Raw genomic sequence first — 24,562 nt, forward strand, 5'->3', positions numbered from 1 at the left:
AACTACTTTTGTGCATAGTTTGATGACATTATAGGATACTAATAACTACTTTTATGCATAGTTTGATGACATTATAGGATACTAATAACTACTTTTATGCATAGTTTGATGACATTATAGGATTCTAATAACTACTTCTGTGCATAGTTTGATGACATTATAGGATACTAATAACTACTTTTATGCATAGTTTGATGACATTATAGGATACTAATAACTACTTTTATGCATAGTTTGATGACATTATAGGATACTAATAACTACTTTTGTGCATAGTTTGATGACATTATAGGATACTGATAACTACTTTTATGCATAGTTTGATGACATTATAGGATACTAATAACTACTTTCAGCATAGTTTGATGACATTATAGGATACTAATAACTACTTTCAGCATAGTTTGATGACATCATAGGATACTAATAACTACTTTTGTTCATAGTTTGATGACATTATAGGATACTAATAACTACTTCTGTGCATAGTTTGATGACATTATAGGATACTAATAACTACTTTTATGCATAGTTTGATGACATTATAGGATACTAATAACTACTTTTATGCATAGTTTGATGACATTATAGGATACTAATAACTACTTTTGTGCATAGTTTGATGACATTATAGGATACTGATAACTACTTTTATGCATAGTTTGATGACATTATAGGATACTAATAACTACTTTCAGCATAGTTTGATGACATTATAGGATACTAATAACTACTTTCAGCATAGTTTGATGACATCATAGGATACTAATAACTACTTTTGTTCATAGTTTGATGACATTATAGGATACTAATAACTACTTTTATGCATAGTTTGATGACATTATAGGATACTAATAACTACTTTCAGCATAGTTTGATGACATTATAGGATACTAATAACTACTTTCAGCATAGTTTGATGACATTATAGGATACTAATAACTACTTTTATGCATAGTTTGATGACATTATAGGATACTAATAACTACTTTCAGCATAGTTTGATGACATTATAGGATACTAATAACTACTTTCAGCATAGTTTGATGACATTATAGGATAATAATAACTACTTTTATGCATAGTTTGATGACATCATAGGATACTAATAACTACTTTTATGCATAGTTTGATGACATCATAGGATACTAATAACTACTTTTATGCATAGTTTGATGACATTATAGGATACTAATAACTACTTTCAGCATAGTTTGATGACATCATAGGATACTAATAACTACTTTTATGCATAGTTTGATGACATTATAGGATACTAATAACTACTTTTATGCATAGTTTGATGACATTATAGGATACTAATAACTACTTTCAGCATAGTTTGATTACATTATAGGATACTAATAACTACTTTTATGCATAGTTTGATGACATCATAGGATACTAATAACTACTTTTATGCATAGTTTGATGACTTTATAGGATACTAATAACTACTTTTATGCATAGTTTGATGACATTATAGGATACTAATAACTACTTTCAGCATAGTTTGATTACATCATAGGATACTAATAACTACTTTTATGCATAGTTTGATGACATTATAGGATACTAATAACTACTTTCAGCATAGTTTGATGACATTATAGGATACTAATAACTACTTTTATGCATAGTTTGATGACATTATAGGATACTAATAACTACTTTTATGCATAGTTTGATGACATCATAGGATACTAATAACTACTTTCAGCATAGTTTGATGACATTATAGGATACTAATAACTACTTTTATGCATAGTTTGATGACATCATAGGATACTAATAACTACTTTTATGCATAGTTTGATGACATCATAGGATACTAATAACTATTGTGCATAGTTTGATGACATCATAGGATACTAATAACTACTTTTATGCATAGTTTTATGACATTATAGGATACTAATAACTACTTTTATGCATAGTTTGATGACATTATAGGATACTAATAACTACTTTTATGCATAGTTTGATGACATTATAGGATACTAATAACTACTTTCAGCATAGTTTGATGACATTATAGGATACTAATAACTACTTTTATGCATAGTTTGATGACATTATAGGATACTAATAACTACTTTTATGCATAGTTTTATGACATCATAGGATACTAATAACTACTTTTATTCATAGTTTGATGACATTATAGGATACTAATAACTACTTTCAGCATAGTTTGATGACATTATAGGATACTAATAACTACTTTTATGCATATTTTGATGACATTATAGGATACTAATAACTACTTTTATGCATAGTTTGATGACATTATAGGATACTAATAACTACTTTCAGCATAGTTTGATGACATTATAGGATACTAATAACTACTTTTATGCATAGTTTGATGACATTATAGGATACTAATAACTACTTTTATGCATAGTTTGATGACATTATAGGATACTAATAACTACTTTCAGCATAGTTTGATGACATTATAGGATACTAATAACTACTTTTATGCATAGTTTGATGACATTATAGGATACTAATAACTACTTTTATGCATAGTTTGATGACATTATAGGATACTAATAACTGCTTTTATGCATAGTTTGATGACATCATAGGATACTAATAACTACTTTTATGCATAGTTTGATGACATAGGATACTAATAACTACTTTCAGCATAGTTTTATGACATCATAGGATACTAATAACTACTTTCAGCATAGTTTTATGACATAGGATACTAATAACTACTTTCAGCATAGTTTTATGACATCATAGGATACTAATAGCTACTTTTATGCATAGTTTGATGACATTATAGGATACTAATAACTACTTTCAGCATAGTTTGATGACATTATAGGATACTAATAACTACTTTCAGCATAGTTTGATGACATTATAGGATACTAATAACTACTTTTATGCATAGTTTGATGACATTATAGGATACTAATAACTACTTTTATGCATAGTTTGATGACATCATAGGATAGTAATAACTACTTTCAGCATAGTTTGATGACATTATAGGATACTAATAACTACTTTTATGCATAGTTTGATGACATTATAGGATACTAATAACTACTTTTGTGCATAGTTTGATGACATTATAGGATACTAATAACTACTTTTATGCATAGTTTTATGACATCATAGGATACTAATAACTACTTTTATGCATAGTTTGATGACATCATAGGATACTAATAACTACTTTTATGCATAGTTTGATGACATTATAGGATACTAATAACTACTTTCAGCATAGTTTGATGACATTATAGGATACTAATAACTACTTTCAGCATAGTTTGATGACATTATAGGATACTAATAACTATTGTGCATAGTTTGATGACATCATAGGATACTAATAACTACTTTCAGCATAGTTTGATGACATCATAGGATACTAATAACTACTTTTGTGCATAGTTTGATGACATTATAGGATACTAATAACTACTTTTATGCATAGTTTGATGACATTATAGGATACTAATAACTACTTTTATGCATAGTTTGATGACATTATAGGATTCTAATAACTACTTCTGTGCATAGTTTGATGACATTATAGGATACTAATAACTACTTTTATGCATAGTTTGATGACATTATAGGATACTAATAACTACTTTTATGCATAGTTTGATGACATTATAGGATACTAATAACTACTTTTGTGCATAGTTTGATGACATTATAGGATACTGATAACTACTTTTATGCATAGTTTGATGACATTATAGGATACTAATAACTACTTTCAGCATAGTTTGATGACATTATAGGATACTAATAACTACTTTCAGCATAGTTTGATGACATCATAGGATACTAATAACTACTTTTGTTCATAGTTTGATGACATTATAGGATACTAATAACTACTTCTGTGCATAGTTTGATGACATTATAGGATACTAATAACTACTTTTATGCATAGTTTGATGACATTATAGGATACTAATAACTACTTTTATGCATAGTTTGATGACATTATAGGATACTAATAACTACTTTTGTGCATAGTTTGATGACATTATAGGATACTGATAACTACTTTTATGCATAGTTTGATGACATTATAGGATACTAATAACTACTTTCAGCATAGTTTGATGACATTATAGGATACTAATAACTACTTTCAGCATAGTTTGATGACATCATAGGATACTAATAACTACTTTTGTTCATAGTTTGATGACATTATAGGATACTAATAACTACTTTTATGCATAGTTTGATGACATTATAGGATACTAATAACTACTTTCAGCATAGTTTGATGACATTATAGGATACTAATAACTACTTTCAGCATAGTTTGATGACATTATAGGATACTAATAACTACTTTTATGCATAGTTTGATGACATTATAGGATACTAATAACTACTTTCAGCATAGTTTGATGACATTATAGGATACTAATAACTACTTTCAGCATAGTTTGATGACATTATAGGATAATAATAACTACTTTTATGCATAGTTTGATGACATCATAGGATACTAATAACTACTTTTATGCATAGTTTGATGACATCATAGGATACTAATAACTACTTTTATGCATAGTTTGATGACATTATAGGATACTAATAACTACTTTCAGCATAGTTTGATGACATCATAGGATACTAATAACTACTTTTATGCATAGTTTGATGACATTATAGGATACTAATAACTACTTTTATGCATAGTTTGATGACATTATAGGATACTAATAACTACTTTCAGCATAGTTTGATTACATTATAGGATACTAATAACTACTTTTATGCATAGTTTGATGACATCATAGGATACTAATAACTACTTTTATGCATAGTTTGATGACTTTATAGGATACTAATAACTACTTTTATGCATAGTTTGATGACATTATAGGATACTAATAACTACTTTCAGCATAGTTTGATTACATCATAGGATACTAATAACTACTTTTATGCATAGTTTGATGACATTATAGGATACTAATAACTACTTTCAGCATAGTTTGATGACATTATAGGATACTAATAACTACTTTTATGCATAGTTTGATGACATTATAGGATACTAATAACTACTTTTATGCATAGTTTGATGACATCATAGGATACTAATAACTACTTTCAGCATAGTTTGATGACATTATAGGATACTAATAACTACTTTTATGCATAGTTTGATGACATCATAGGATACTAATAACTACTTTTATGCATAGTTTGATGACATCATAGGATACTAATAACTATTGTGCATAGTTTGATGACATCATAGGATACTAATAACTACTTTTATGCATAGTTTTATGACATTATAGGATACTAATAACTACTTTTATGCATAGTTTGATGACATTATAGGATACTAATAACTACTTTTATGCATAGTTTGATGACATTATAGGATACTAATAACTACTTTCAGCATAGTTTGATGACATTATAGGATACTAATAACTACTTTTATGCATAGTTTGATGACATTATAGGATACTAATAACTACTTTTATGCATAGTTTTATGACATCATAGGATACTAATAACTACTTTTATTCATAGTTTGATGACATTATAGGATACTAATAACTACTTTCAGCATAGTTTGATGACATTATAGGATACTAATAACTACTTTTATGCATATTTTGATGACATTATAGGATACTAATAACTACTTTTATGCATAGTTTGATGACATTATAGGATACTAATAACTACTTTCAGCATAGTTTGATGACATTATAGGATACTAATAACTACTTTTATGCATAGTTTGATGACATTATAGGATACTAATAACTACTTTTATGCATAGTTTGATGACATTATAGGATACTAATAACTACTTTCAGCATAGTTTGATGACATTATAGGATACTAATAACTACTTTTATGCATAGTTTGATGACATTATAGGATACTAATAACTACTTTTATGCATAGTTTGATGACATTATAGGATACTAATAACTGCTTTTATGCATAGTTTGATGACATCATAGGATACTAATAACTACTTTTATGCATAGTTTGATGACATAGGATACTAATAACTACTTTCAGCATAGTTTTATGACATCATAGGATACTAATAACTACTTTCAGCATAGTTTTATGACATAGGATACTAATAACTACTTTCAGCATAGTTTTATGACATCATAGGATACTAATAGCTACTTTTATGCATAGTTTGATGACATTATAGGATACTAATAACTACTTTTATGCATAGTTTGATGACATCATAGGATACTAATAACTACTTTTATGCATAGTTTGATGACATTATAGGATACTAATAGCTACTTTTATGCATAGTTTGATGACATTATAGGATACTAATAACTACTTTTATGCATAGTTTGATGACATCATAGGATACTAATAGCTACTTTTATGCATAGTTTGATGACATTATAGGATACTAATAACTACTTTTATGCATAGTTTGATGACATCATAGGATACTAATAACTACTTTTATGCATAGTTTGATGACATTATAGGATACTAATAACTACTTTTATGCATAGTTTGATGACATTATAGGATACTAATAACTACTTTTATGCATAGTTTGATGACATCATAGGATACTAATAACTACTTTTATGCATAGTTTGATGACATTATAGGATACTAATAACTACTTTCAGCATAGTTTGATGACATTATAGGATACTAATAACTACTTTTATGCATAGTTTGATGACATTATAGGATACTAATAACTACTTTTATGCATAGTTTGATGACATTATAGGATACTAATAACTACTTTCAGCATAGTTTGATGACATCATAGGATAGTAATAACTACTTTCAGCATAGTTTGATGACATTATAGGATACTAATAACTACTTTTATGCATAGTTTGATGACATTATAGGATACTAATAACTACTTTCAGCATAGTTTGATGACATTATAGGATACTAATAACTACTTTTATGCATAGTTTGATGACATTATAGGATACTAATAACTACTTTCAGCATAGTTTGATGACATTATAGGATACTAATAACTACTTTTGTGCATAGTTTGATGACATCATAGGATACTAATAACTACTTTTATGCATAGTTTGATGACATCATAGGATACTAATAACTACTATTATGCATAGTTTGATGACATTATAGGATACTAATAACTACTTTCAGCATAGTTTGATGACATTATAGGATACTAATAACTACTTTTATGCATAGTTTGATGACATTATAGGATACTAATAACTACTTTTATGCATAGTTTGATGACATTATAGGATACTAATAACTACTTTTATGCATAGTTTGATGACATTATAGGATACTAATAACTACTTTTATGCATAGTTTGATGACATTATAGGATACTAATAACTACTTTCAGCATAGTTTTATGACATTATAGGATACTAATAACTACTTTTATGCATAGTTTGATGACATCATAGGATACTAATAACTACTTTTATGCATAGTTTGATGACATTATAGGATACTAATAACTACTTTTATGCATAGTTTGATGACATTATAGGATACTAATAACTACTTTTATGCATAGTTTGATGACATTATATTTATGATGAAATGATATGTAAGCATATGAAATTACAGAACAGATAGCATAAAAAACGTCCCATGCTCTGGAACTATATTTAGTAGGAGTTCTGTACTCAGAGCATAAATATTTTACCTAGAGTATTTCAGCTAAATCACTCGGTCTTCTTCAGTTCTTATTGTATACCATTCAGTGACATAGACATATCATGTGACAGCAGAAGGGAGTTGTATACTACCGATATTTCCATCCCCTTGTCCATGTAATCGAGGGGTGTTTCTGTTTGATCTTGATAGCTTATTTCAACATTTGATGCAGTATGACATGTTGTCATATTGCAAGTCTGCATTATTGAACTATAAACTTTACAATGTAATCACAGCTGAAGAAAGGTGAGTGACTTAGCCCAAGTATACTTGGTAAATTCCATACTACTGCATAATAAATTATGGCTTATTCTGAGTACAAATGAACAACAAAAGGAACATTTCAGATGTTGATATATAGTTTTGATAACATGATTTGTGTGATTTTTAGGTGATGAAGACCTTGATTTGACATCTGGTGATAGAACACAGAGACCACCACCAGGTGAAAGAACACAGCGACCACCAGAGGGAAAACGAAAACCCATCATGATCCCTGTCGATCCCCAGCCACCTCCACCCAGAGAAAGTAAGTGTAACTACAACAACAATGTCTTTGAATCAATGAAATTCTCAGTTAGTCAGGATATCTTTCCATCAATTACTAAAGCCATAATTTCCTCAAATAATTGACCCTTCATTGTATGACTACACTGTTATGTTGTCAGCCTTAGCTATATTATAAATGTTATGTTGGCAAAGAAATGGATCAAAGAGGTATAAACTTACAGCACTTTAATAGAAAACATAAGATTTTTAGCACAACTGAACTGATATTGTGCTATAGGCATGGCAAAGTGTCTGTCTGTCTGTCTGTCTGTCTGTGTAAACAACTTAACGTTAAAAACCACCATACCAATTGCCATGATATTTGGTGAGTGTCTTACCTTGGGTATCTAGTTGGGAAATTGTTCAAATCAAAATGATCATACCACCGTTGTGGGATTTGGGTAAAAAAAATGTGATTTTTGGTCAAAAAACTTAAACTCAAAAACTACTAGGCAGATCGGTATAAAATTTGGTGGGAACATCCCTTAGGGCTGTTTAGATAAAGAAATGTTCATGGCATGATGATCCCATCAGTGATATGCAAATTTGGGCTAAAAATGTGTCTTTTTGGTCCAAAATCTTTAATTCCAAAACTACTAAGCAGATCTGGCTGAAATCTAATGGGGAGGCATTTGGGAGTGTGTAGATGAAGAAATATTAAGCATAATAATGATTTCATCAGTGATATGCAAATTAGGTGAACTTTGGTCAAAAACTAATATTTCAAAAAGTACTTGGTCAATGAGACTGAAACTTGGTGAGATACTTTGTGTTATTCTGCAGACTTTTTTTAAAAACATATTGACACAATTGGTCCTAGCAACCTTGACCCACACCATTAGCAACAACCAAAAATGGCGTATATTTTGGTCAAATCACAACATTATCTTGTAGGCAAGTGAGTAAACATTCAACAAAAATGAATGCAAATATCCCTAGCAACCGTGACCATGCCCATAGCAACAGCCAAACGGTGGTGTATTTCACAAAGATAACAGATTCTTAGACAAGTGAACAAACATTCAAAAAATGTATGCAAATATGCCTAGCAACAAGACCACACCCATGGCAACAGCCAAATGATCACGTATATTGCAAAGATAACAGGGATACATAGACAAATGAATAAACATTCACAAATGCTTGCAAATATACCTAGCAGCAAAGCCAAACCCATAGCAACAACCAAATGATCACATATATATTGTAAAGATAACATTAGGGATTTATAGACAAGTGAACGAACATTCAAACAATTTATGCAAATATGTCTAGCAACATGAATATGCCCATAGCAGTCAAATGATCATGTATATTGCAAAGATAACAACAGGGTTGGATAGGCAACTGGATAATCATTCAGCAAATGAACACCATTACCCAGCATGGATCAGCATCAATCTGATTAAAATCCGATGTAGATGTCGGCTAATCGTGCATTGCTATCTTACCATCGTTATTTAGCTTGAATTGACCTTCGTAGTACATGTTTACATTTTTTAGCCTGATCGCCTCCTCTACATCTGAGATGGCGCCCATTCAAACGAATTACTGCTCACAGAGCCTCACAACCAATCAGGCTGCGTCTTACTTGTCAGGGGCATACATGATAAATGTACGCATCGAATATCAACAAACATCAACAAACATTGAATATCAACAGGAAGTCCAGTAATTGACCGCGTAGGCGTTCCCTGTAGTAGGCTTCTCCTCGAACGTAATCAGGTTGCGTCTTACTGAATACAGTTTGTAGTGTACGCAACACCATGCAATGCACAGGGTTCATACACTTAAAAGTATAATTTTGAATGACATCTAATTGTCTGATGTGGACGAGAAGAAATTAACAAAGGTTCCCACATGTCACAAAACATTTAAAAGACAGGCGACACTAATCAAGACGTTTTAAAACCACGTTTGCACGCTAAGATTAAACGGAGAAACCTCTGTCCTATCCCCGTAGTACTAGTAGTTGTCGTTTCGTCAAGCTGGTGCATTGATCTTGTAAGATTTGAGTCACAGCATTCGTATAGTCTAATTCAGACATATCCAGAAAAAAAATTAAAAACTAAACTGTGTCCTCATTATTGTATGTTTTGATGTAGCTAAATTTAAAGGTCACCAACAACTTTTTTTTTCTTAAAAAACGTCATTTACGTAACGCAATTTCACGTAATGAATAATTGATTACGTTCAGCCCTTGCGTCTTGATGTTTATATACGGCCACGTGTTGAAGAACATCGTGATTTCTCAACTCAACTTGACCATTTAGGAATGTTACTGTACTGACAAACATAAAAAAAGGGTAGTTTATTCACATTTATCGATGACATGAAAGTCAAAACCGCACTTCCACAACCCGGAAATTGAACTGCACTTCCCAAGGCCCTAGTATTGCCATGCGTGAGCTTGTAGTATGTCGACTTGTGCGCCAAACTTGTAACAATGTCTAGTCGTGGTTGGTGATACTTGATACTCACTACAATGTTACGATTACCTTACTAACAGACCTACTGTTACCCCCGGGACTTTTACAATATTATGTCGCTGAAATGACGACTGGACTCGGAGTAGCAATATAGCCAAGATCGAAACAAACATTGCGGCGCCCATTCAACTAGCTATGCATAGATACGGTCTGTGGGCAAAGTTTCTTGTGGAACGATCGGTTGACTGTCTGGGTTTAATCAGCGTGATTCACCGTGGTGGCGAAAGACTTTGAAAATATTTCGCCATTTCACATTTACGAGACTCAGTGTATAAATCATAGAATGGGTGGCTCAAGCACAGACATGTCGTTCGTCAATATTAATCGATCACGATCATTTTCCAGGGTAGGGAGCATTTTTCCAGGGTTTTCCAGAGAGGGTTGAAATTCCAGGGTTTTCCAGGACCGTTCGAACCCTGAATGCAATGCAAAGCGACCGAAATTTTCACGATAAGGACTTTTTTTTAGAAATTGTATCTTAAATTTTCTCTTTTCTGGATTCATATAGCACAACTGTGCACTGTGGCAAATATTGCTATGAATCGTACAATACTTCAAGCCTACTACAGAAAACGCGTAGGCGTTCGCTGAGATAAACATTGACACTGGGGGGGGGGGGGGACGCATTCCAATGTAGCTAACATGTACATAAGACGAAATGCATAGAGGTACATCTAAACAAGAATTCTTTAATTACCGTAAATATATAGCAATGCAATCACTGATTTTTTTTTTACATTTGAAATACTTCGTACGTTGCGTGTGTGCACAAATAACGCCATGTAGTAATAGTAAAGGTAGGTCCACGTCCACTGTGAGCCGTTGTACTTCGGCTCTGGAAGTTCAATTACTGGACTTCCTGTTGATATTCAATGTTTGTTGATGTTTGATGCGTCGTGTATGCCCCTGACAAGTAAGACGCAACCTGATTGGTCGCCTGTGTCTTAGTGAGCAGAAATTCGTTTGCATGGTGGCGTGTTCAGATGTAGAGGAGGCGATCAGGCTAAAAAATGTAAACATGTACTACGAAGGTCAATTCAAGCTAAATAACGATGGTAAGATAGCAATGCACGATTAGCCGACATCTACATCGGATTTTAATCAGATTGGGATCAGCATGTGGTTAAATATTTTTAAAGAGTGTACAGTTGTGCTACAATGCCATTGACGCTATTTTTAAAAGCTTGTGGCCTTTGCTGTTGAGCTGAAAACTGCACTTTTATCATTTCTAACAAAAGGCATGTTGCAAATTTTGTGTCCAGCAGCTCAAATAGGATGTTTACTGCTCATGCTGCATGTTAGCCTTTCGTATGCTAGTATTGCTCTTCCTGTATTAATGCTTTGGACAGACTATGTAGTTGCAGCAATACTAAATGAGAATATTTAAACATGATCATTGGGTTTGGCAAACTTGGTAATTCATAAATTATTAGTGAAACAGTAATCTTTATAAATTATAGGTAACTTTTTGACGGCAGCTGAATGTGCAGTCTGTTTAGCCCCTAAAGTAGGGCTGTTACGATGGGCTCCATCTGTCTATCTATAGCCATACGTCATTTGTCAGACATTCATTATCCAATTTCTTTCAAACCTGGTATATAGGTGACATAATTATCATGTGGGACATATGCCTGTCAGTTTCATTTTTGATTTATTCAAATTTGACTAAATGGTGGCCATATCTGTATTTACTGTAATACTCCATTCTAGTGTCTACCTTCATATTTTCATATCCAAGCTATCCTTTGATACTTTGACCTTGACCTTCAGGGTCAGCTATCAATATCAAGAAAATTCCTGCCTATCACAGACATATTTTAGTGTTTACATATTTCTTTTAGATCAGGTTTACAAGTAATATTGAAGACATGAAATGTACACAGTCATGCATTAGTTTTGATGCTCGTGTACTGAATGGATGCCATATTAGTTGATTAAATCACTATATTACTTCATAATTCAAAAACTTCAACATATAGACTCTATTCAAATGTCTAACTCCATATAATCATATACAAGCTTTCTTGTATGAGTGACCATTGACCTTTACCTTGACCTACAGGGTAGACCATCAAAATTAAGCTATTACTTACATATTTTTGTAGCAATTAGGTGTGGCTAATATCTTTTTGATCATGTCTTTTGATAATGCAGAACCATATATACATGCATGTACATTATTAGTGGTGCTCATCACTTTTTAGCACAACTGAATTGATAAGGTTAAGTATTGCTATAGGCATAGCAAAGTCAAATTGTTTGTCCTTCTGTGTGTGTGTGTGTGTGTGTGTGTGTGTGTGTGTGTGTGTGTGTGTGTGTGTGTGTGTAAACAAGCCAAAAACCACTCAACCAATTGCCATGATATTTTGAGAGTATATTACCTTGGGTGTCTAGTTGGGAATTGTTCAAATGATCTTAGCATTGGTGTGTGATTAGGGTAAAAAGAAATGTGATTTTTTGGTCAAAATACAAAAAACTCTAAAACTGCTCAGCAGATCAGTCTGAAATTTGGTGGGAACATTCTTAAGGGTGTTTAGATTAAGAATTGTGCATGACATGAATATTAAGGATATAATGATTTCATCTGTAATATGCAAATTAGGTGTTAAAAAAGTGAATTTTAGTCAAAACTTATAGCTCAAAAAGTACTCACATCAATTAGACTGAAACTTGGTGAGATGTTTCTAGGAGTGTAATTCTGCAGATTTTCTTCAAAATATAATCGGCCCTAGCAACCATGACCACGCCCTAGCAACAACCAAATTGCTGTATATTTTGGTTAAATAAACAACATCTGGTAGACAAGTGAGTAAACATTCAAAAAATTTATGCAAATACCCCTAGCAACCATGACCATGCAATAGCAACAGCCAAACCGTAGTGTATTTCTTAAAGATAAGAACGGATTCTTAGACAAGTGAACAAACATTTAAAGAAATTTATGCAAATTTGCCTAGCAACAAGGCCATGCCCATGACAACAGCCAAATGATAACATATATTGCAAAAATAGCAACAGGGATTCATAGACAAGTGAACGAACACTCAAAAAATGTATGCAAATATGTCTGGCAATATGACCATACCCAAAGCAACAGCCAAATGATCATGTGTATTGCTAAAGATAACAACATGGTTGGATAAGCAACTAGATAGTCCTTCAGCAAATGAATACATTTGCCTAGCATGGATCAGCATGTTGATAAACATTTTTGAAAACTGTGCAGTTGTGCTGCAACACCATTGGTGCTATTTGTACTCAATGGCAGCCATATTTGTAGTTAACAATCATGATTTACCACATATCTCATAAATGATAATACATAGAGACTCCATTCAAGTGTCTACCCCATATTGCCAAGTTTAAACTTTGTTTTTGAGAGACATTGATCTTTGGTCTTGACTCTGATCTTCAGGATCTATTATCACAGACACTCTGTAGTTTTTATTTGTTGCCACCAATTTCTTTTAAATCATGTCTCCACCCCGTCACGTAGAAGAAAGCATTTGGGGGACTGTTGGCATTTGCTTCACTTCACATTTGTCTTCACAAGTTTTCTGAAATATTTTGAATATAAAGTAGCAGCTCTGAGGGTATAGCATACATCTTGAGTTTGAGAAGTCCATATTTGCTGCAGTGATTTCACTGTCTTACTTTCTCTCTTCCTCTGAGATGCTTGCATAATTTTGGAGTTGAGTATTGCTGCAGCATCATATACTGAAAAAGGTTTGACACTGGAGTCAAACTGTCTTATAATGCAAAGGGTATTGAAGGTTGTGCTGTCTGTTATTTTCACCAGCTATTGCTACAGCTACAGCTCTGCCAAATGGCAGTGTTAGTCCACCACTGAGACCTACTTATCCTAAGACACAATACAGCTCACCAAGCGTTGCAAGTAGTGGTAGTGGCGGTACTACAAGAAATCCAATAGTTGATCCACCAGGTACGACCATTGTGTCCAGTCTTGCTCTTGCCTATAATGCATGCTTAGTGTTAAGCTGTAGCACCTCAGTAGGTGTGTGCTTCAGGTTCTATTAATTAAGGCACAAAAGTGAAGGAATGTTAGTATTAAGAATTTTAAGCTAAGCTGTCTATCTATGTACAGCCCCTTGCTTCGTATGCTGTTGGAAAATTGTATGTGTTTGTGACAATTATTAGCTCTGCTGTCAGCGACAGCTGAGCAGAGATTCATGGTTAGGTTGACTGATTTCAACCAAACCTGGCATAAAGGTAACATACTATGTGAGACATATGCACACTACTTTGTTTTACAACCCAATCAAATATGTCAGAATGGCGGCCAAATTTAATGCTAAACTTTGGAGGTATATAATAACAAAGTGACTCCATTCAAGTGCCTTCACCATACTATCAAATATGAGCTTTCTTTGAAGACATTGACCAAGGTCAAATTTTAGGTTATCTTCATAACATTTTTGAATCAAATATTTCCAACTGATGATGATATTTTAATGTGTTGGTTTTTACTATATAAGGCATATGTACATCACTTTATTCAGAACCTTGACCTGAATAGCAAAATGGCAGCCATGTTTGTGATAAACAAACACATTCTGCCTGTTATCACCAGAAAGTTTGATACATATGGACACCATTCAAGTGTCTACCCTTACATTATCAATGATGAACTTTCTAATGAGACATTGACCTTTGACCTTGACACATTTTCAAGGAGAAATGACCAAAAAAGTTGAATTAACAAAGATAGATCTATTTAAATGTCTATACCCCAAAGGTTGGCTTTCTTTTCATATCTTAACCTTTGCCTTGGATTCCAATAGTCAAGGTCAAATAACAAATTGGTCAATAAATTATGAAGTTTTGTATCTCGAGACACCATTCAGATTTTCACAATAACTTAGCCATAAAACATGTCTTCATTGAAGGCTTGTTGATATATATATGCAAATTTTATCTAATGGTGGCCATATTTGTAGTTAAAAATCATTAATACTGCACAACTCAAAAACTGTAAAACACAGACACCCATGTCAAGTGTCTACACCCATATTATCTGATGCAAGCTATCTTTGAAGACCTTGTCCCTTGAGGGTCAGTTATCAAAATCAAGTCAATTCCTGCCTATCACAGACAAATTGTAGTGTTTACATAGTGCCAAATTCTTTTAAATCATGTTTACAAGTAATATAGGAGAAAAGAAGTATACACAAGCATTATTTAGTTTTGATACTCATCTAATTTTTACTGAATGGCAGCCATATTTGTAGTAAACAATCACTGTATTTAATACTGCATAACAAAACAACTTCAGTCATAGACTAGACCTAGACCATCAAAATTAAGCTATTACTTTCATATTACAGACATGTTTTCCTTCTGTTAGGAAGGAGATGTATTAGAGGTTGAAAAGTGTGTGTGTGTGTGTGTGTCTGTATCACCATTTTCGAAAAAAACGGCTGGATCAATTCAAATGAAATTTTGAAGACATATTCTGTAGGCTAATGGTAAGAACTGATTAGGTTTCATGATTAGTTCTGCAGTTATCTGAAGTAGCAATAAACGTAGGTAGAGTTATTTTGTGTTTTCCCTTTCCCTTCCTCCAACAAACTTGTTCTTCTGAACTTGAAACTTTAACCATAGACTGTCGCCCATTTTATCTTCCCCGCGAATTTACATCAGTAATCCTAACTGTGGTATACATACCACCACAGTCTAACTACACCCAAGCTATCAATCAATTATCAAACCAGGTAATGAACATTGAAAACAAGAACCCTGACTCTCTCGTTATTCTGGCTGGTGACTTCAATAAGTCGAACTTGAGGAAAGGACTTCCAAAGTACTTCCCTCAAATATCATGTGCAACTCGGGGAAACAATACACTTGATCATTGTTACACTACCATCAAGAATGCCTATAGTGCAGTGCCCCGTGCCCCACTTGGGAACTCGGACCATTCTGTCATTTTCCTTATCCCAGCATATAAACAGAAGCTGAAACGGGAGAAGCCGCGGGAAGTGGTATCAAAGAAATGGACTGATGCGGCAATTGACAATCTCCGCGTATGTTTAGAGATCACAGACTGGAATGTATTTAATGAAACATCTAAAAACATTGACGAGTATACCGATTCAGTGTGTGACTACATTGCTTTTTGTGAAAGTCTATGTGTTCCAACTAAGAAAGTCAAAATCTACCCGAATAACAAACCATGGTTTGATTTTGAAGTTAAAAAGAAACTTCGTGCGAAAGAAGTTGCTTTTCAGTCAGGTGACAATGCTTTGTATAAGAAAGCAAAGTACGATCTGCAGAAAAGCATCACATTGGCTAAAAGAAGATATCGTAAGAAGTTGGAAAGTGACCTCAGCGAACAATTCCAATAACATCTGGCAAGGACTTCAAAAAATAACCAACTATAAAAAAACATCTCATGCAGCCGATGCAAATGACTTGGACTTGCCCAACAAACTTAACATGTTTTACGGTCGGCTTGAAGAAAGGAACACCAAACCAGTGCCAACTGTTGACACCTGTCCAGATAGTCCGCCCTTTGTTGTGCAAGAATCAGATGTCAAAAGTCAGTTTAAGCATTTAAATGCTAAAAAGGCTCCAGGACCAGACGGCATTTCACCTCGTCTACTAAAGAACTGTGCGGATCAACTATCGGGTGTCTTCACAAACATATTCAATTTGTCTCTTGAACTAGGTAAAGTTCCTGAATGCTTCAAAAAATCAGTCGTCATTCCTGTTCCTAAGAAACCGTCCATATCGTGCTTAAATGACTATAGACCTGTAGCATTAACATCTGTTGTTATGAAATCATTCGAACGTTTAATTCTAGCATTTCTGAAAACCATTCTAAGTCACAAGTTTGATGCTTTTCAATTTGCATACCGCCAAAATCGATCTGTTGAAGACGCAGTCTCGCTTGGTCTCCATTTTGCTCTTGAGCACCTTGAAAAGTCAAATAGATATGTTAGGATCCTTTTTGTTGACTATAGTTCAGCTTTTAAACATTCTCACAGAAAAATACAGATACAGAAAACAACAAACAAACAAATGTTTATCCATTTGGGCAATCAGGGACTGCATTGCATAATTTATTTCTTGCTGTGGTGCCAATACCTGGCTGGAATGAGTACATAAAGTACCCCAAACAACCCAAACGTAGGACGGTAGATTAGTAGGATGGTAGGTGTTGTGAAAATTTCTTCAAATGGGTAAATTTGCTATCTACTGAGAAACTGTTCAAATAAGATAAGTAGGCCGTGCTCTTCCAGTCACCCATGATATGAACTACTTCCCCTGGGATTCCACTATTAAGAGCCCATATGGCACCCCCACGGCGGAAACTGTGGCCAGAGTACTGTGATTGGGGGAAACCCATAGAGTTAAATAATGAATGAAGCTTAGTTTTGAACTGAGACAGGGTAAGAGGGGGGTAGAAAGGAGGGGTGGGATGACGAAAAGCGGGACCTTGAGGAGCTGCTTTTGAGGTTGACAAAAAGGTCATGATGACAGCTGTAGCGGGACAGAGAGGGTGAGGAGAAAGGCGAGGGAGGGGGACATACAGAATACGTTGTTGAAATTGAATTGTCTTAGACCACTTGATTCGGAGCACCAAACCATTGGGGTGGAGCAGGAAATCATTGCGGGACAAATGTTTGTTGGGTTGGAAACTGCATGTACTAGATGGGAGTAAATTTGAAATGCGGAACAAGCCAAAAAAGGCACAAAGACAAACTGCCCAAAATAATTGATCCGCTGGCGCTGATAAATTAAGAAGGCAACGAAGCTTAAGTAAAATGTCTGGGGTAATCCGAAGTTTGCATTTAGGTGCATCGCCAAGGGTACGACGGGCCCCTTTTAAGATAGAACTAACAACCCAATTGTCCGAAAGCGGATTGGAATAACCAGACTCTAAATGAATAAGCCTAATAATATTCAGATATTGCCGGATAGACGTGAAACAGAGTTTCTGAGACAAAAAAGCTATGTAGCGGCAAATGACCTGGTTGCTAACTGGGACAGGTGTGTATCCCATGGAGGTGCAAAACTGTAAATAAGAATTCCCGTGCGACTGATAAGAACGTTTTGTGGATGCAGCAAAAACTGCAGCTTGGAATTGGGCCACACGTTGATCTAGACATGCCTCTCGAGCTGCCACTTTAGGATCTGCGGATATAAAGTTTGGAGACAGCCATCAGAGAGATGGCCAAGGATATCAAGGGGGAAGTCCCACCCATAGGCATTTCTCATGTACTGGATGTAAAGATGTTCAAAATGTAGAAATTTGTTGGGTTCGTGCAAACGAGAGATTGCATCAGGGATATGGTTATCAACACCTGGAATATGGATGGCCTTGAACTTGAAATTGAACTGATTTGACAACCAAAATAAGTCCCTCAGAGCCTGCATGACTAAAGAATTCCGACAGGTGCCTTTGTTTAATATTGCCATAGCTGTAGTACTATCAGTGTATACTAGAACAAGTTTGTTAGACCAGCAAGGAGCCCAACGCCTTGCTGCAACAAGGAATGACAATACTTCCTTATAATTAATATGCAAGTTTGCTGTAGCTGGCCAATTGACTTGCCAGTTAAGGTATTGCCAGTCACCCAGGTAGAACACCCCTGCCCCTGTATTGGAAGCATCCATTCCCATATCTGTTTCAGGGATAGGGCTAAACCAAAATGATCGGCCATTGAAATGGGAATAGGAAATGAATCCACCAGTGTATGTCTTTAGCAAATTCACTGGAGAGCCTACACTTATGATCACTGCTTTTTAGCTTGCTAATCGCATCAAGGATCCTTCGAAGGAAAGTTCTACCCCCATGGACCACCTGTGCTGCCCAATTAAGCTTGCCTGCTAATTGTTGCAATTGACGTTTAGTCGTTCTCTTTTTGCATAAAAAGAGCTGCAGAAGTTGCAAAAATTCCTGCTGTTTTGGCTTAGGTAAAGCTATTATACCCTGTGTGCTATCAATTTCCACTCCTAGGAATACAAGTTTGTGAGATGGACCCTCAACTTTCTGCCAGCTAATACTAAAACCTAATTGACGAAGTAATCGGAGGAGAGTGTTGAGAGCCAATTGACATGCATAATAATCCTCAGAAATAATAAGAAAATCATCTAAGTAAACTACAATAAGATCAAAACCCCTACGAATCATCATACGCTTAACTGCCTGTGTGATCTTATTAAAAATGAAAGGGGAGTGCTTTGCACCAAAGGGCAACCTAGTATCATGCATATAAACACACCCCCTTTTACCTGAGAAATTCCACTTCAAACCTGTTGCATCAAAATCAGCTGGATGAATACGAACTGAGCGATAGGCACTCTTGAGATCCACCTTAGCCATATAATAGTTAGGGCCAATCATATTTAAAGCATCATGCAAGGTCTGATAGCGGAAAGGTTGATCCGAAGCATAATCATTAAGAGCATTACCTGGGGGACGGCTACAATCATGTATAATACGAAATTCTTTGTCATTTTTTGGAATGGCCCCTAGAGCACTAATGACGGGTGGCTTTGAAGAAACAGGTACATAGTGGCCATGAATCACTTCATTAATTATCTGTTTTTCAACTATGGGATGAGCAGCTGGATTAGTAGCCGAGAGATAATTATCAGTTTCAGCCTTATTGAAAACTTGATCAGTATCATCAACAATGTGAAAGCCATCTTTTATGCCTGCTAAAAGGAAATCTCGGTCTGGATCATCACTAAGTTCCCTCTCCCAATTTGGTAAAAAATCAGTTAAAGAAGGAGACTCCGAGGAATGTACTTAGTTTTTTGGATGCTCTGATTGAGGGTGAGATTTACCACAATTGGGTACAAGACAGCAGTGGACATATTTACAATTCATAAATTTACATCCAAATTTGCTGTTGAAATTGTGACAAATTTCAGTACCATTTGGTGCAAGGTGGGTGCTCTTAATTTTCAAATGCTCATTATTCCTACTAAAAAACTTAGGGAGCAGTTTGGTATTGCTCAGATGTTGTGAATCACTACCCCACGGAAATTTATAATTAGCTTGTAGCCCCTGTCATACTGCAACACTGAAAGCCAAGTGTATCTCTCTGCTAATTCACAGATTTTTACAGTGTAGACTAAGTATTGGTGAATACCCTGTGAGCTTAATAACCCATTCATAATTAGTGTGTGCAAAATGCGACTATTGGCTGCACACCACTGAGAAAAGGAAACATCTTCTAAACGAGTTTTCCTAGGGTTCTGTAACTTTAAAATGACTTGCGACCCATTGGAATGTGCTAAAATTTGTTCATTGTCCATTACATTGTTTGTGACCACGAAATCAACTATTTCCAGTGGTTTCTCACCTCTGTTTAGTTGGAGATACATGAGTGGGTCTTGATCCATCCTCTGCAAATTTGCTGGTATGGATGGCATGGTGGCTGCGCGCACTATGCACTTCTGTGGTGGTGCTTCTGGTCTGGCGAGCATGCTGTTCCCAGGCAGGCAAGGACATCCTACTGAGATGATCCAAAACGGTTGGTAAGTTGTCAGGGGACTTCTCCGTCGGCTCCTGTGGACCAGCTGCACTGTGGTGAAGTGGCGACCCATGGTTTGGTTGACTTATCAGGTCTGCAATTGTAGCACCAAGCAGTTTCTGTTGCCCAAGACTGAGTTTTAGAGTCTTTAGGTCCTCTTCAGCACACTGTCACATTGTTTCTTCTGCAGGATCTCTATTGTCTCTGTTGTAAGATGGTGGCGACTAGCCCAAGAAGAGAAATCTTCTGAATCTGAAGTTGGTGGTGATTGTGCTACCTCGGTAGTAGTATTGCTGGCCATCTTAAGGAGTGAAGTGTCAAAGTGCTTACTATTGCACAACACGGAGAGAAAGCTAGTTCTGCATGCCAAGGAGTAAGGCAACTGCTGTGCTGTTCCCTTGCAGAGTGCTAAGAGCAGACCAGAGCAGGCCATATAAAGCCACAAGTGTCAGACCAATATTAACAGAGATAAACTAGCTTAGTCCCCTTGTCTTTCCCACGCTCACCAACCAGACAAGTAGTACAACAAAAAACATGATAACACAGATTAACACCTGATTCCTATACAATAGTAAACTAAACAGTGCAAGGTGTCAATAAATATGCTTGTTACTACAGGTGTGCCTTGCAAGGTGGTCTGTTTAAAACACTATTATCTTAATAGTTCTCTTAATACAATTCTTCCATTCAAATTACTAGAGAAACTTCAAGAAATAGGTTTTCCCCAATCGATTAATTTGTGGATTCTCAATTTTCTATTGAGGAGACCTCAAATTGTCAAAATCGGCAATAATGTGTCCTCGTCAACTGTCCTTAATACAGGTTCACCGCAAGGGTGTGTTCTGTCCCCACTTCTATATTCATTGTACACATACGATTGTGTTTCCAGTCAACCAAGTACATCAATAATTAAGTTCGCGGATGATACTACTGTGGAAGGTCTTATTGAGAACTCAGATGAAAGTGCATATCGCAATGAAGTTAATAATCTTGTTAGCTGGTGCTCAGAAAATAACCTTGATCTCCATGTTTCAAAAATAAAAGAAATGATCATTGACTTCCGGAAAAACAAATCCCAGCTAGAACCACTTGCAATCAACGGCAACCCCATAGAAATTGTGAACAGCTTCAAGTTCCTAGGATCTATCTTTTTGGATGATTTAAAGTGGGATAAGAATACTGATAACATCCTGAAAAGGGCACAGCAACGTCTTTACTTTCTGAGGCGGTTAAAAAAGTTTGGAATCAACAAAAGTATAATGGTTCAATTCTATAGAGCAGTTATTGAAAGTTTACTAACTTTATCGATAACAGTTTGGTTTGGAGCCGCATCCAAAAGTGATAAATTGAAGCTGAACAAGATCGTGGCCACTGCATCGAAAATAATTGGCACAGATTTGCCATGTCTTGAAAATCTCTACCACCAACGAATTATCCACAGAGCCTCTCTTATTGCTACTGACAGTTCGCATCCCACAAATGACCTTTTTCAGTTGCTCCCTTCTGGCCGCCGCTATCGATCCTTAAAAGTCATGTCGGTACGTTTTAGCAACAGTTTCTTCCCACGCGCAGTTCAGTCACTGTCATGATAATCTTTTAATTAACTTGCATAGTTTTAACAGTTTTACTCTTGTCTCATGTTTTGGTGTTGTCTTGTATGGATTGTAGGTTGTTTGTTCTGAGCGACATCGCAACATTTTCCTAGTGTATTTTTTTTTTTAATGATGCACAATGGCAATAAATATATTATTATTATTATTATTATCTGCAGACTACATTGGCTGGAAAAACACGGGGGGAAAAAAGATCGAAGTGGGGGCATTTCAGTGATGCACTGTGACCAGTAACAATTCATTCTCTTTTGTTGGCCTTTATTAAAACTCCTACTGTGGTGAGAGCTATGCTACAACGTTCTATAAAAGCTTCACATTACATGATGTAGTTGGCCATAAGATCGCATCTGCAAGCAATCATGCCAGAGAATTTGCTGACTTCAAAAATCACAGATATAGAGCTAAAATTCAAATGATACCAATAAGCAATCCACACATTTGTGCTGTATGCATGGGTAAATGTATGTATGTCTGTATGCCTGTCGGATGTATGTGTATCCCAGTAAATTTGAATAATTTGATTTCAAAAGCCATTACACCTGTTCCACTACATGTACATACATAGATCGATAGCACAAAGTCATTTCAGATTTCTTATAGTTTGGCATACCCTTTGCCAATTCAGGGGTATATCATGTACTAATAGCCTACGTAAGAGAGATTGTTGCAGTCCAGCAACTATTATGTGTTGGAACAAAAAGCTCAATATTACCCTTACAGGGAAGGTATTCAGTTTAAATCTGGTATTGTAATTATGTGTTGCTAATGTCTTTTAGATCATGTCTATAGATAATGCAGAACCAGATAAACATACACATGCATTACTTTTGGTGTCCATATCATGTTTTAGCACAACTGAACTGATAAGGTTCAGTAGTGCTATAGGCATGGCGTAGTTTCTGTCTGTCTGTCTGTGTGTGTGTGTGTGTGTGTGTGTGTGTGTGTGTGTGTGTGTGTGTGTGTGTGTGTGTGTGTGTGAACAACTTAAAGTCAAAAACTACTTTGATATTTGGTGGTAATGTTACTTCTGGTGTCTAGTTGGGAAATTCTTCAAATGAAAATGTCTTGGTGGGAACATTCTTAGCTGTGGGTAAATTAAGGTTTGTACATGACATGATTCCCTCAGGAATGTGCAAATTATGGCTAAAAATGTCTCTCTTTGGTCAAAAACCTATAATTCCAAAGCTACTCAGCAGATTGGGCTGAAATTTAAGAGGGATGCATCTGTAGGTGTAAAGATAGAGAAATATTTAGCATATAATGATCTCATCAGTAATATGCAAATTAGGTGTAAAAATGTGAATTTTGGTCAAAAATTTCTCAAAAAGTACTCGGTCAATGAGACTGAAACTTGGTGAGATATTTCTAGAAGTGTTATTCTGCAGGTCTTCAAAATATTTTGACACAATCAGCCCTAGCAACCATGACCACACCCTTAGCAACACCCTAATGACAATATATTTTGGTCAAATAACATCATCTGGTAGGCAAGTGAGTAAACATTCAAAAAATGTATGCAAATATCCCTAGCAACCATGACCACGCCCATGGCAGCAGCCAAACGGTTGTGTATTTCACAAAGATAACAGGGATTAATAGACAATTGAATAGACATTCAAAAAATGTATGTAAATTTGCCTAGCAACAAGACCACGCCCATAGCAACAGCCAAATAATCAAGTACATTGCAAAGATAACAGGAATT

The 24,562-nt window shown here is 34.9% G+C and overlaps 1 protein-coding gene across 8 annotated transcripts in view; it reads left to right on the forward strand.

Annotated features, from left to right (window-relative positions):
• LOC144447869 (neogenin-like) overlaps positions 1–24,562 on the forward strand; it is a 281,364-nt gene that overhangs the window by 213,691 nt on the left and 43,111 nt on the right. For 5 of the 8 annotated variants that reach the window (XM_078137986.1, XM_078137991.1, XM_078137987.1 and 2 more), the window contains 2 exons: positions 8,090–8,227; positions 14,536–14,679. In XM_078137986.1, the coding sequence (XP_077994112.1) occupies positions 8,090–8,227; positions 14,536–14,679 (282 nt within the window). The remainder of the gene's footprint in view (positions 1–8,089; positions 8,228–14,535; positions 14,680–24,562) is intronic. The other 3 variants (XM_078137990.1, XM_078137992.1, XM_078137993.1) reach the window with 1 other exon arrangement.

This window comes from Glandiceps talaboti, chromosome 16, assembly GCF_964340395.1.
Source record: "Glandiceps talaboti chromosome 16, keGlaTala1.1, whole genome shotgun sequence".
In the NCBI taxonomy this organism is placed as follows: domain Eukaryota; kingdom Metazoa; phylum Hemichordata; class Enteropneusta; family Spengelidae; genus Glandiceps; species Glandiceps talaboti.